At 41.5% G+C, this 15,153-nt stretch overlaps 1 protein-coding gene across 1 annotated transcript in view; it reads right to left on the bottom strand.

Annotated features, from left to right (window-relative positions):
• Positions 1–15,153, bottom strand: part of MELK (maternal embryonic leucine zipper kinase) — a gene marked incomplete in the record, with an annotated part of 949,965 nt that overhangs the window by 864,407 nt on the left and 70,405 nt on the right. Inside the window, 1 exon segment of the mRNA XM_044058955.1 lies at positions 15,032–15,117. Coding sequence (XP_043914890.1) covers positions 15,032–15,117 — 86 coding nt within the window.

The following is a 15,153-nucleotide window of genomic DNA, read 5'->3' as shown; positions in this document are numbered from 1 at the left end:
AATGAGAGGGCCTCCACCTTCCATACCAAAAGGCCTGGGACTATGGCACAAAAAACAGAGGAAGTTGTTTGTTCAGAGGGGAGGCAAAGAGATCTACTCGAGTACTAACCCACCGGTGAACAATGTCCAGAAACAAATCCCTGTGAAGCATCCATTTGTGGGATTGAGTGAAGGACCTGCTCAAATGGTCTACCACAATGTTCTGATCTGAAGGAATGTAAACTGCCTGAAGAGGCACTTGATATTGGATAGCCAAATCCATACCAGAAGTACCAACAGGCAAAGACGGTAAGATCTCATACCCCCCACCCCACACAGTTTGATATACCACATGACCGTGGTATTGTCGGCAAATACCTTGAGAGGCCCTGGGGAGAAGAGAGGATGAAAGGCCTGAAGAACCAGCATAAGAACCCTCATCTCTGATGTTCATGTGCTCCTTCCACAGACGAGGCGACCACACTCCCTGAACCCTCGGGGAGCCAAACGTTGCTACATCTGAAACATATGAACAGATCCCAAGAGGGAAGAGGAGGCTGAAATGGGAGCCTTGGATTCAGACAACTGCTGAATCCACCACAGAAGTTCTTTGAGAAACGGGAGGAGAGGAAAGTTTAGGGGAGGTGCATACTGAAGCCACACAGACTTCAGAAACCACTGGAAGTCCCTCATGTGGAGTTTGGCCAGAGGGAGCGTCGGAATGGCAGAAGCCATGAACCCCAGAGCTCTCAGAAACTCCCTGGCTGTAATGTAGGCCAGGTGAAGAGTTTGAAAGAAAGAAATGAGAGTTAATGCTTTTGGAAGAGGCAAGGATGCCAGCATTGGCACCGGTTGAATCCTGCAACCCAGAAAGACACGACCCTGAGAAAGAGTCCAGGAAGACTTTTTGAAATTTATTGTGAACCCCAGGCTCTGAAGAGGAGAAATGGTAAAATGAAGATTTTACAATAGGACCACTGGAGAGGATGCCAGAAATCAGCAGGTTGTCCAAATAAGAAAAGATCTGGATCCCTTGAAGCCTGCAAAAGACAAATCACAGGAGTGAGGCATTTCATGAATACCCTTGGGGCAGTAGAAAGACCAAAGGGCAAAGCACAGAACTGAAAGTGTCAGGAAGCAACAAAGAAATGCAAAAAAATCTCCTGAAGAGAGAATGGATATGCATATGGAAGACAAGCATCCTTGAGGTCCAGAGACACCAGAAAGGTGTGAGGAAGCAAGAGAGGAAAAAAGGGGCAACATCCGAAAGGAAAATTCTTGAATAAAACTTCACCTCCTGAATAGTACCCTGAGACAAGAGGTCTCGAAAAACCTCTGGGGAAAAGGAACTAGTTCCCGAGGAGGCTGAGGAATGCCCATAAAAGGAGGGTGGGAAATCAAGACCATGAAGTACCTTGCCGAATGATTGACAGAACCCAAGATTCCCGGGTGATTCAGAGCCACATAGGAAGAGAAAGAGAAAGGTGGCTGGGAATGGGTGGATAGTCAGACAGCACCTAGTTTGTCAAGAAAGGAAGGCTCAAGAATCCCTGCCGTCTGAGTGGCCATAGCAGGAGTAGTTTGCTACCCTTTTTACCTTTAGGAGGGCAAGATGGCCTACGAACAAAGCCTGGCTTAGAAGGGTAGTTTTGCTGAAATTTAGGCACATGAGAAACAAAAGACGAGCTTAAGCTCCTATAAAGCCTACCCCCTTGTCCTGAAGGGACTTAAACCAGCAGCTGCTTCAACACACCCAACACACCCAACACACCCAACACACCCAACACACCCAACACACCCAACACACCCAACACACCCAACACACCCAACACACCCAACACACCCAACTATCCAGAGGAGCATCCATCGACTTTGCCTTAATATCATCAGACAAAGGTTGAAGCCAAAGTCATATCTCCTCAGAACTGAACCAGAAGCAGCAGCCCTAGAGGGGTCATCTGCTAATCATAACTACATTTGGTAGAATGACGATCTACCCAACAGGAAGTCTAAAGGAAGGAAAGAGCAGAAGATTTACTCGGAGTCTGGGAGATCAGAAATAATCTGACAAACCTGAGAAAGAGCCAAGACATACCTACAGATATTGGTCAGATTAATAGCTCTAAAAAGCTAGGGTAGCTGAAGTATAAAAACAGTCTTATCCAGCCTATCCATGGTTCTACTGTCCTTGTCAGAAGACAGTAACTTGGACAAAGGAAGCAACTGAGATGGCTTAACAGAGGCTACAGACACCAAAGAGGGGTCACCAGCAGGACATTTAAACAAAAAAGAAGAATCCTCAGGCACCTTATAAAACCTACCAGACATCTTGTGAGCAAGGGGCAGAGAATCTGCCACTTTAGACACATTGGAAAAAACATCCAATAAAACAGGCAAAATAGGAGGAATGACTGCAGGTTTAAGAGATTCCATCTGCAGTAACTCATAGCAACTCTTATGGATATCCGAAACCTGGGCACAATCCCAAAAAAATTCCATCATCCTAGAAATAGTGTCCCCAAAGGGATTTCCTCAGAAGGATAGAGTACGTGATTCCTCCTCCTCAGACCCGTAGTCTGAAGAAGGAATCTGGGTAGAATAAGCAAAGGAGTAGTCATCAGAATCCACCTCAGAAGAAAAAACAATTCTCTGGGCGTTCTAAGGGAAGGACGACGACAGAGGAGGAGCAGAAACAAACCCCTTGAAGGGGCCTCAACGACAGTAAAGCCTTAAAATAACCCGAGTAAAGGCCTGCCACTCACTTTGTGGATCCCTAGGAGCAGAAGAAACAGGATTAGTTTTCAGTTTCTTTAAGGAGACATCTGTCCTAGAAACCGGAGAAGGCCCAGATTCAGGATGGCATTCCAGAACTGCAATAGGAACATCTTAAATAAAAAAAACTGCAGAACCCCTCTAGACCCCTTCGGAAACAGTCAACCGTGGTTCACGCTGAATGCCTGAAATGGATACCTGTAAAGCCTTGGACGTGCTGCCCGCCAGATTCCCACTGGTCTCCAACCCAGATGCGGTAGAAGAATCTGGCAAATCAACCAGACAAGTCTCTGGGTTCATAATAACCTCAGGAGAAACGCTCAGAGGCTGGACAGAAGATTCCGATCTTACCTTATGCACCTTCCTCCTCAACAGCTGACCCTCTGGCAGGAAGTTCCATCCATAGTATCTGTAGCAAGAAGCTTAAGATGCTGGTTCTCAAGATACAAGGAAAGGGAAGAAAACCTACTATGAAGAGTTTTGGGGACAAACATCTGACAATTTGAACAAAGCATACGATCGCGAGCAGCACCTAGGCAAAAAGACGGAGGTAACAGACTTTAACAGCGTTCGGACTGGCAGCAAAGAAGTTCCGAGGATGGTACACCTGAACGTCACCCTTTATGCCCTATCCTACGCAATTAGTGTGCAGGTGGCTTTCAGCTTACCTTAAAGAAACGGTAGATTTTGGTAAACTGGCCGAATGGTGGGCTTCATGGCAGGGAATCACATTTGTAAGGAATATTGCAGCAGTGAATGCAAGGACATCATTCCAATACTTGAAAACATACTATTCTGGGTAGCAAATAGAATCACAAATTAAATTATCCTCCTGGGTGATGTAGTGACTGGTCGTCTTTGTCCACAAATTCAGCAAACAACAGCAAGAACCTCTTTGGATTCAATCAACTTATTAAATACACTTACAAGATATGGCAAAAATAACTCCCAACAATCCATCCTGGACTGGATCCTGGTTACCAACCCATCTAAAATTTTACCTCCTCGGGTACCCTCCCTGATGCACCAAGTGACCACCTACCAGCTTACACTCAGAGGAGTATTACACAACTAAGCAAACTAACACAAGCAGAAAACTACCCGTAATGTCTCCATTCCTCAGAATCTCATTGAAGCTCTGAAAGCAATTAAGATTCCCCTTAAATGATACAGTTTAATATTTAGAAATGCTTGAAGTATTCAACACGTTATCCCCACAGCACACAAAGAATTCAAAACAGCCATATCCCATGGCTTAACCAATGCAAACTCCTTATGAAAGGCAGAGAAAGCACGGATTAACTGAAAGTAGCAACTCTTCAGTTACAAAATAGTCAAAAAGTTAGAGACCAGTCTTACACTCGCCTACAAAATAGCCATAGAAACAACTGCAAAAGATACCGGTATTCTGGTCCTCCATATCCTCTACCTCTATTAACCCATATAATAAAAAAAAAAAAGAGAGATCCCCAACCATGCGAAGACATTCCCTGTCTTCAAAACACCTACCAGTTTAATGCATAGCCAACAACCTCAAATCAACACCGCCCAGTTCCACACAGCTAAACCCCTACCTTGCCAAGTATTGCTACTGCAGTGTACCACATTTATTGCATGCACCACGGTGCTTATAGGCTGGATGCTGTCCCAAGGTACTTTTAAAAGGTGAGGATCACCACCAGCCCTTGCAAATACTGGCATTGGGGGATTTAGTGGGCGAGAGATTCCAAAAATAAATTTTACCATACACACACATTTACATTTGCCAGGGGTGAGGTTCAAACCTCCAACAATCTTTTCAGACCATTACATTATGCATTTACCACATGCGCCACTGACCTCACATGGTTTAGGGTTGGCAACAGGTACTTCTAAGGTGGATGAGATCTGCAGGACTGCTAAAGTCAGGCACCAAGATGTGTAAGGGATGTAAATGGGGCCAAAATGTGCACACACAAACACTTGCCACGGAGGAGATTCAAACCCATACTCATGTAGTTATTGCTACTACATTGTTCCGCATTTACAGTGAACGCCATGGAGCTTGCATGTTGGAGAGCTGTGCCCAGGTATCTTTAAAGCTGAGTGACATCAGCAGCAGTGGTAAAGGAGGGGTAAGGGGAGAGTACTACATGTGAATGTCCATAAAATCAGGTAACAAGAGAGTCTCTCTCACAGTTGCCATGTCTGGGATTAGAACTCCTACCAAACTAGTATGCAACACTATAGTATTATGCAGTTATTGCAGTGCCACAGAGCTTATAGGGCTGAGACTTGGCCAGAGGGTTATTTCAAGGTGACAGACATCAGCAGGGGTGCTAACATGGACAATGGGAAGTGCATGTGTGAATGGGCCATTCCTCTGGAAACACATGCACACAGGACTGGGTATACAAAATGCTAGATTAATACAGATTTGTACTACTGTATTACACAGTTATTACAAGCACCTCAGACACTATAGGGCAGAGGGCTACCAAAAGGAATGTCAACAGTAATGGACATCAGCACATAATGTGATATCGGCCAATTGGATGTGTGGTGGGTGGGACAGGCCTCATAATGGAATTCTCTCTGGTCACTGTGTCTCTCTCATCCCCACATCTGTTATGTGCGTGTTTGACATATTATAGTGTGTTGGCCGTATTCCTATCCAATGTGTGTTCAAAGCATGAATGGTGTACAGTTTGGTGCATCTGCACAGACATCTGTGAATGACATATGTATAGTCTAGTCCACCGTGTTGTCAGTCATGGGCTTCATTTCTAAGTGTAGGAGCATGCCCCATTATGATCTTCTGTACAGTGCGTGTGAATCCATTCCAGGTAGGGTTGTACTCCAGTCCATGGTTTGGTGCTCTACACCTACAGCAAGCAACCTGTTTCTGCAGGATATCTGTAGATAGGTTGACAATATGGAGTTACAATGGGCAACCGATAGTGGAATGCTATAACTACTGCTGTCTGCTCTGCTTGTGTTACATGGTTGGTGTTAGCAGAGATATTCAGACATATGTACTGTTTTACACGGTGATGTATTATGTCATCAACTACTGACAGATGTACTTATTTGCTCTCAGTTATTTCCTGGAAAATACAAGATTAATGAAGCTGTGTCCAGTATTGTAGTCCACAGCCTACATATTCTTGCACACATGCCATTCTGACAGGGTAGCTGCAGACACTTGCTGATGGATCTGTGTAAAGGGTCCAGCCCCTTGGTACTATGGTGGCCAAGGATCCCCTTTTTGTACATATATCAATGTAATAGACTCGCCATTTACTGCTGTGACCAAATCTCTCAGCTGTAGATTTACTCAGGTTACCCAGAGGCAGGGCTCACATATTTGGTCAGTTGACTTCACATTGTAGTTGACAAGCAGGTTTGTAGCCACCCATTACTGGGTTTGCAGGCAGTGTTAGTATGGGCACAGTTTCAGACTTCACACAGTCCATGACATCCATGCTTCTACCCCCCCCCCTGTAATTCTATCATCTTCCTAACATTATGCGTGTGATATCCAAGTATCCCTATAGTTGGCCCTTCAACCCAACGGTATTTAGGGGTTGATCCACAGTTCACGCAGTAAGACATGGTGGGCATGCTACTGGGCCTTTGTCACAAGGCCTTGCATTTGTGTTCTGTTGACTTTTGTTAGTTGGAACCCCAGGAGATAACATACATTGGCACTAAGGGTAAGGCACTGACCTTTGGCAGAGGACTGCAGGCTATTTGGTAGTGATGCAGACCATCTGTAGCAGGCCAGTGCATTCTGTCACGCCTACATTCCCAGGTTGCAAGCCAGTGGATTCCCCTGGGGTGACAGAGTAAGTATGCAAGGTGTTAATGGAAATAGTTCCTGTCCATATTAATCCATTGGTCTGGACGTAGGCAGGGTGTTGCTTACACCTAGGGACACACCTGCATGGGACACAACTTCAGCATGCTGCATTCTGTGGGTATTCCCATACAGAAGTGGGATCATACTGCACTCATTCCCAACAGCAAGGATATGACCTGTGATAAACCTGTGGCTGATGGAGTGAGCCAAATGCATGTGTGATATGGAAGCTACTTGCAGCCGACTCACAAATATACATGGGACATTCCCCTTATGCTGCCTTATGCGGGGACATAGGCAGTCTCTCATTACTTCATAACTGTGCCTTTTGTGGTCTGCCAGTGACTGGTCAGACTACATCAATATTCCATACTACAAAGACCACTCGTGCTGCTAACCTGTATGCACAATCCCAAAGTTGTGTGCAGATGACAGTTACATTTTATGTACTCTGTCTAGGGTACTCCCACCTGTGTACTGTGTGTATATATGGGCCCACATTCATGGCATGTCCATCTTTCAGATGGTGACAGATACTGACATCTGGACAGATGACTACTGACATGGGTATTGCTGAGAAGCATTGTGGTTGGCACTGCAGTTGTCGGAACATGGCCCTGTCATCCACAGTACTGCCCATAGGCCACTGAGGCAACCCTCCATGCCTGCCTACATAACACTTCCAGACAATATTAACCACACAACAACCCAACACACGGACCCCTGCATATTGTACACCTGCAACAATCTATCCTGTAGATTGGGCCAGCTCAGGTAATCTGTGTGCCACTGTTATTACACCTCACACTTGCATGTTACTGCATCTCTACATAGGACTGGGGGGGGGGTGCACACCTGACTTTAAACATTTGCTGACTGTACTGGTATTTCAGGTACTCTGTTGGCTTCCATTTCATTTTGTATTCTGACCCATTATGCAGACTGCAGGCTTATAGATCTTGGGTTTTATTGACCTACATTTCAGTTTCAGACTTACCCTTCATAACCAACATACAACTGCCAGACCTGTTGTAGTCAAGTCTGTGCAGGTCTGGAGGGGGGCTGTTACCATTGCCATTAAGTGGAGGCCTTAGCCCAGCCTTTCTTTATGGTAATCTACACCGGTCCTGCTGGCTGAGGCTTGTGGTGGGTATGCGAGCCTCAGTGACATTCATGTGCATGTCCTATGGACACATTTGAGTTTGTCACCTTGCCTAGTACTGCCTAGTATGTGGACACCAGTATTTATGGATTTCATGCTGCCCATATAGGTGTCCACTATCTGCTGCCATCCCAGCCACCCGATTCCCTTGCATGCTCACGTCCATACCATAGATACAACTATCAGAACATACTACTCCATTCAGCAATTGATAGGAAAAGTGACTTACCTTGTGGCTGTGCCAATATTGAGGATGGTGCTAGAGGGCTGACTATGTCAGATGCACATAGTACACCCCCTATACATGGTAAAGCACAGATTTTGGCATCCCTTTTACTGTATGTGCGAGTCAGAAAGGTGTCATTCCTTGGGTCCCCTACCATGTCAGTGTAAGTGCTATGCGTTGCCTCTTTGGCAAGGCCTGGGCATACTGGGCATGCCTCCTTCTGCCTACATGGGCAGGCTCAGGTAGTTCCTCCTCCAAGCCCCTGTGTGTCTGCGATGGCCTTGGCAATGGTGGGGGGCTGTGTGGCCTTGCCCCATGCTGTTTCTGTTGCAGCAGTTTCCACAGGATCATATTGTGTAGCATGGTACATACTATGAACATGTGTACATGTAGCTGGAGAGTACTGCAAGGCTCCACCAGATATGTCCAGCAACAGAACCTTGACTTGAGCATCCCAAACATGCTCTATTAAGATTCTGGTTTGTGCATGTGCCTCATTATGGAATTCTTGTTCAGATGTGTGTGCATTGCCGAGGGGAGTCTCCAGTGCGTAGCCATCATCCCCCACTAGTTGGCCATATGGGATGTCCCCATTTCCCTTCCCTTTGCCTTCCCGGTTAAGCCCAGCGGCACGCATACCCAAGTGCTCAGATATGAGCACCGCTGCTATTTCCTGGGTTTTTTGGTTTACCCGGTGCACGGCGCACACGCCAGATTAGGCAATCTAAACATTGCTAGGCAGCCTCAGACACACCCCCTTCCTTAGCTGTGCTTAGCTAAATGGCAATAACACTGGCCACAGAGCTCCAATAAGCTTGCAGCATGCAAGACATTCCCCCTTATGAGGTCATCCACATCTTAAGACTTATACAATGGTGTTGCTGCACCTACATGGTTGGGTGCAAGCTAATAGGGAGAGAAACTCTGATTCAGTATCAGTCCCCTCAATTGCATAAAACAGAATGCCAATTCAGTTACCACTCACAATGAGCCTTCCCCCTTAGCAACCACTATTCCCTGCTATTGTTGTCTTGTGCATACCATTGACTATTATGGCAAAATGCGGATTTCCAACTTTTTAATTTTGGGCCGATCCAGTTTGCGCACTGCAGCCATACGCTTAAACGGCAGAGATCGACCAAAAAGTTGTTTAGTTTAGCAACTATTTCTCATGCCAATGGACATATATTTGGCCATTGGCAAGCCTACTAAATTGAATACACGCTTTCGAGTTGCCATGCCGGTTTTGTAATTTGGAGAAAGATATTCGGTTAGTAATATTTCTGCAGGTTACCCTATTCCTGCACAGATGCCTGCCTGCTTCCTGGATCACTAATTCACCTCATTTGCATGGTTTTCACCAGCAAATGAGGTAATTAGCATATAGGAGTGGTGTCCATAAGGGACTTGTGTAGGCGTGCTCTTGCAAGTCTCTGGGGCTCGTTCCTCGATCACTCGGCAGCCATATTGCATGCATCAGCTCTTGCACTATTCAGGCACTTAGTGCAGAGCTTGCTGAATCTGGCTGAAGATGTTTAATAGAGAAAGATCAAAACCAACTGTGGGGAGAAAAGAATCTATAATCTGGGAAATGAGAGATGTTCTGGAATAGCCATATTCTGTAGAAATGCAGCATCAGACATAACCTTTAAGTGGAAAGATTAACCATTGCAGATTTCAAATGGAAAGAACAAGTATGCAGAATCATAACATTATATGCTTATACCAATTGTAAAGAAAGGGAAAAGTCATCAGATTTTAGACTACATGGTGATAAAAATGAGTATTATATAAAAAAGGAGACCAATTGTGATTTAAGAGGAAATCATAAGAAAATACAAGAAAATGTTGGACATTAAGATGTGGCAGATTAAAATCTATTTCAGTTCTATACATTCCCTTTGTCCATGAAATGTTTTGTTCTAAAGTTTTATAGTATCAAAAGTGTTTAGTTATAGGAGAAGGGGAGGTAGTTGAAACAGGATTTTCTGATCTTGCAATATGGTTAGAGATAAATGAAAACAAGGAATGTATACAAGAACAGGTAAAGGTATAAAAAGGATAAACGAGAAGGCATGGACTGAAGAGATACGCAACAATTAAGGAAAGATATTACTAAATAATTTATAAAAATTGGCCTGAAAGGTGATTTAAGGCAAGATATGAAAATTTTTACAATGGCAATACGAGAGAGAAAAAATATACAGTAATATAACATTGCATTAGAAGATTTAGAACATAATGACAGAAAAATTACATAAAAAAAAGTTTTGTCAAAGAAAAAATATAAACTTTGCCTGTATTGTTTTTAGCTTAGTAAAGGAAGATGGCTGGATAATGATAGAAAAAAAATCTAAGAAGGTAGTGAAAAAAAACATGGAAAGTAAAAAAAACAAACAAGTCGGAAAAAGATTTCTTTAAAATGAGCGGAAGTACTAGGACAAGTAAATCTAGATTTATGTGCAGGATCAGGTAGAACATGGCACAAAAACACACAAATTTAAGGGTTTGGCCAAAAAGATTTTCAATTTATAGATAAAACCTTCATTGAACCATTAAGAATTATGCAGCAGAATACTTAAATTTATATGAAAAAAGATAAGACAATTGGAGACTAACAGTACTAAATTATAATAATTGTAAGATCTTTATGAAAACACAATTTGAAACTAAAATGGAAAATAGTAAACCAGAAGGGTTGTCAAGAATTAGACAGTTGGAGAAATTGTGGATGATGCTAGAAAAGTATCAGTCATGATATACCTTAAGGCATTTGATACAACTAGACAGTAAAATAATGAAAATATAATCACATTTCATAACTTTCTCACTTATTGGGTGATAAAGTCAAAATGTTTGGTTAAGCCAAACAAGAGTGGTCCAAGGCAGGGATTTCCAGTAATTTGTATACTCTTTGCATTAGCTATGAATGGGGCAGATCTGTGAAGTAACTTACAAAATGAAGGCGGGGGTATACAATACCCAAAGGGTTAAGAATTTAGCAGATTACAATAACTGCAAACAGAATTTGGGTAAATAACTACCAATAGGCACAAATAAGTGTTTATATGTGATAGGGATGGCTTTAAATAAAGAGAAAAGTAAAGTTTAGGTGATGTAGTAAAGATGGGGGGTATATACTTCACAATGAATGCAATTTGTGTTGGAACAAAATTTGGGAATAAATACACAAGAAACAACAAATGGGTAAAAAAACAATACAAACTTTCATTCTGGAAGGAAAAAAGCTTATCTGATCATTAGTACTGAATTTTTAAAAAAAGTGCATTTATGTTGCCAACAGTATTTGAAAAGGAATTATTGCAGATATTTTATCATTTGCATATATATATGGAGTTCTAGATTAAACCTAGTTTTGCATGGAAATAAAGAGAAAGGAGGATCAGTTAACCAAGGGTATACGCGGCTTCATTAAATTTGTACAAAAAGTTAAATGGATACATTAAAGAGGAGAGATTAGTACAAAAATTGAAGTTTAAGTGTAAAAAGTTTGTGGAAAACGAAAATGGATATAGAAAGAAGTAATGAAATTAGTATGGAAAACCATGGGAAAATGTAACAGAAGAATAAATCCATAAAAAGAAGCAAATGGTGTAACCAGAAAACACAATGTCAAGACTTTATTGTGGAAACTACTAGAATATTTTTCAGTAAAAGGAAATGGAATGTGCTGGTATTAAGAGACATATTACTTTCCATTTTGTCAAACTACAAAACATGTTTTTTTGAAATGTAAGAAAAGTTATGGGGAAAACTAAAGATGATTTAAGGACAAAAGAAATGGATAAAATAAACGCGGCTATGATTAAATATGGATATCCTAAGAGAAGCAAAAATGTTAAAAGAATAAGAAGAGAGTTATTTTACATAGAGTCTTATGTGGAATGAAAAAAATAATAAAATTATGTTTAATGGTAAATGGGATTTTGGCAACAATATTAAGTAATCAGATTATTGTTCAGGAAAAAGGAGTGGGGTGTAATAGGGATGAAACTTTAGTACGATTGTAAATAGGTTTTCATTATCTATATATTTGGACATTTGTAAATATGTAAGTGTTTTGTAAACAAGAGCTCTTTTTGTATATAAAAGAACTCCTCTAAGTGCATGGAATCCTTCTACATCCACCTGAGCCACCACTACCTCAGACAGAAGGGACCTCAGGTTTAAATGTCTCATTGGTTTTGCTGCACTGCAAGTAGTGGAGAATTGCACTGCAAGTAGTGGAGAATTAATGGTGTGGTACTAGGAACCACAGCCCTCTGCAGCAGAGGCAAGTGTGCTACCTGCTGAGCTACTGAGAAATTCAGAGAGAGAAGCAATCAAAGGGGTTGACAAACTTCAAAAAACCTGAAGGGAAATTTCACAGAACAAGAGAAGTGCGGGTGCTAAAGGGAGAATAAGGTAGTATTCAGACTGTATGCACAAGTTAAAAGTTTATTAAGCAATTAGTTTATGATCACACCAGAGCAATAGATAGATAATTAGCACAATGACTTCAGGAACAGAAAGGGTTCTCACCAAACAAGCCTATGACAAGAATACTAAAGGTGTCCAACAGATTTACACTCCCTCCACTGCTTATACAAACCAAGAAAACAGGCACAAAACTGAGACATTCATGGAAAACGTAATTATGCCAAGGTTAGAGTATAAGGCTCACCATTTCAGATAGGAAGAAATGAGAACAATGGATGCATAACCAACCAGGGAAGACTCCAGGAATAGATAGATACTCTTAAATATTGTTTCTTCCCTCCTAACTTCTGTAACACAAATAAGTGGAAGCACCAGCTCTAGGTAGTAGTGGTGGCTGTATTGCCCAAGAGGAAGACCTTTCAGAGACAGACCCATTTCAAATTTTAAACCACAATTGGAAAAAGGTGACATCAGCTAAGAGAATGGTAAAGGGGTTACATAAATAAATACACAGATGTGGATCAAAGTAGTTGTGTAGAGGAAGCAAACATGTGACTTTACTGCAAGGATTTAGAGAGAAGCAGAATGTAAGAAAACACTGCTGGTAGTTCTTGAAGCAGAGAAAGCTACTGTCACAGCTGGGATTTCATGATTATGGCAATGAAAGCATTTGCCTTCCTCGATAAAATGAGAGTTAATTAGGAGAATACATTAAAAGGTGAGAGAAGACACTTCCTCTGACAAGTTGTGCTTGAACAGAGGAACCAGGCAGGTATGTCCTATTTCCTTTTATGTTTAGGGCCACAGCCATGTATATTATGTAGGTGTATTTTACACACACACACACACACACACACACACACACACACACACACACACACACACACACTCTACTTTTGGCTTTATATTGTTAGCCTTCAGTGAAATGAGATTCCTAAAAACATAAAAGCCAATTAGGTGGGCGGGCTGTGCACTCCACCCCCCCCCCAACTATATATACCAACATACTAAACTCCAGGACCCCACTACAGTGCAGAAAAGGGCATATACATTTTAATAGTACAACAGTACTTGCATACAGTGAAATGAGTATGCAGTGATTTGAGCTTTCAGCGATTGAGGGTGAATTGAAATTCAGTGAATCAAAGTAGACCCACACACCCCCCACAGTTCTTTATTATGGATTTGGATAGGATACATTCAGTGAAAATGTGTAGGCCCTTTAGTTTCACATGCAGACACACACGCAAGTTGTCATTGAGCAGTCATTTACAGGGTGAAGTTGGCAATAAATTATCCTGACCGGAAAATGAAACCAGATCCATTAACACCCAAATCTAACATCCTGACACTCAGCCAAACCATAACATTTTTATGGTAAATAAGAACATAAAACAAAAGTAAAACAGTACAATTACAGCACAGTACACAGTATTAAATCATACTATAATATAATACATGGTTGAAGTAAACAAATTCCACCTCTAATACAGGAATGGCATTTATACAATTATTGATAAATGTATATGTATATTCTGTGCAAGTATAGAAGTAATTTATCAAATGAGAGGGTAGTTAAAGGTAAAAAGTAGCAGTGGGTGAGTTGATAAAGCAGAAGTAGTGGATAGTGGTCTAGGTGCGGAGGTATTTTTAGACTTTGTAGTCAGAAGCATTGGTCTTTCCTGATTAAAGCACTTTTGTACCCGCTGCCTGAAGAATTATCCATGTAATTTTTAAGACACAAACTTGAGATACTCCTGACCGTGGCATATTAGTTCAAGCTATCCAACCTAAAGTTCTCATAACTAACATTTCATTGAAGAAAATTATCACTGACTAAACGCACAAGAGGAATATCATTTGTCTGTACCCATTTTGAACTATCAGACACTTACCAGACTTCCTCTCACCTCAGTCTACTCCCTTTAGAGCTCCAATGCTCAAAACTTAGAAGGAACATTGCCATTAACTGAAATGTTTTCCTTCCAGTAGAAATACCGGTCTCAACTTAAAAACCCACATATTAGAAAATCAAATGCATACTAACCAGATATAGATGCAAGCAGGAAAAGCATTTTCTTAAAAGCTTCACACTGCTATCAGATAACAAAATACCAACTTTTGGAAGAAAAAACTATTAATGCCTTTAGAACAAGGTTTAATTCACAAGATGTCTAACATGGAGCAAAAAATATCGAATAAAATGGATAGTCTTTTTTTTTTTTTTTATAAAAAGTTACCCGATTTGCTACAGATCAAGTATTTAAGAAACTACAGCAATAAACTTTATACTCATTTTGGCATTAATATTTGCAGACATCTAATCCAATTTCAAGTTTTCAGGAAGAAACATTTTGCATGTTCTCCCAGTGACACAGGTTTCTGCTGCTACTAACCATAGAGCACTGGGATACTAGTAAGTGCAACAAATTTCATTACACTAAACTAAAGGATCAGGGTAGTAATGCTAACTTATTTAAACATGTGCATTATCCTCCTACTTGATATTAGCAGTTCTAAAATTTTATAACTAAAACAGCTTTTATTCTGCTCATTAGTTCCATGTGCATGTTCAATAAAAAAGGTCTGTAGAGATAATGTTCCAACTCACCCCAAGAGAAGTCTTGTCCACTATCTTGATTGCTACTTTTTCGCCTGTGGCAATGTGACGAGCAAGTTTCACTTTTGCAAACCCTCCTGATGAAAGGAGACGCATACAATTACATTTCTACA

This window comes from Protopterus annectens, chromosome 17.part0 (genome assembly GCF_019279795.1).
Source record: "Protopterus annectens isolate FY-2018-M chromosome 17.part0, PAN1.0, whole genome shotgun sequence".
Lineage (NCBI taxonomy): Eukaryota > Metazoa > Chordata > Ceratodontiformes > Protopteridae > Protopterus > Protopterus annectens.
Note: the sequence above shows the minus strand (reverse complement) of the source record. Positions and strands in the feature narration are given on the sequence as shown.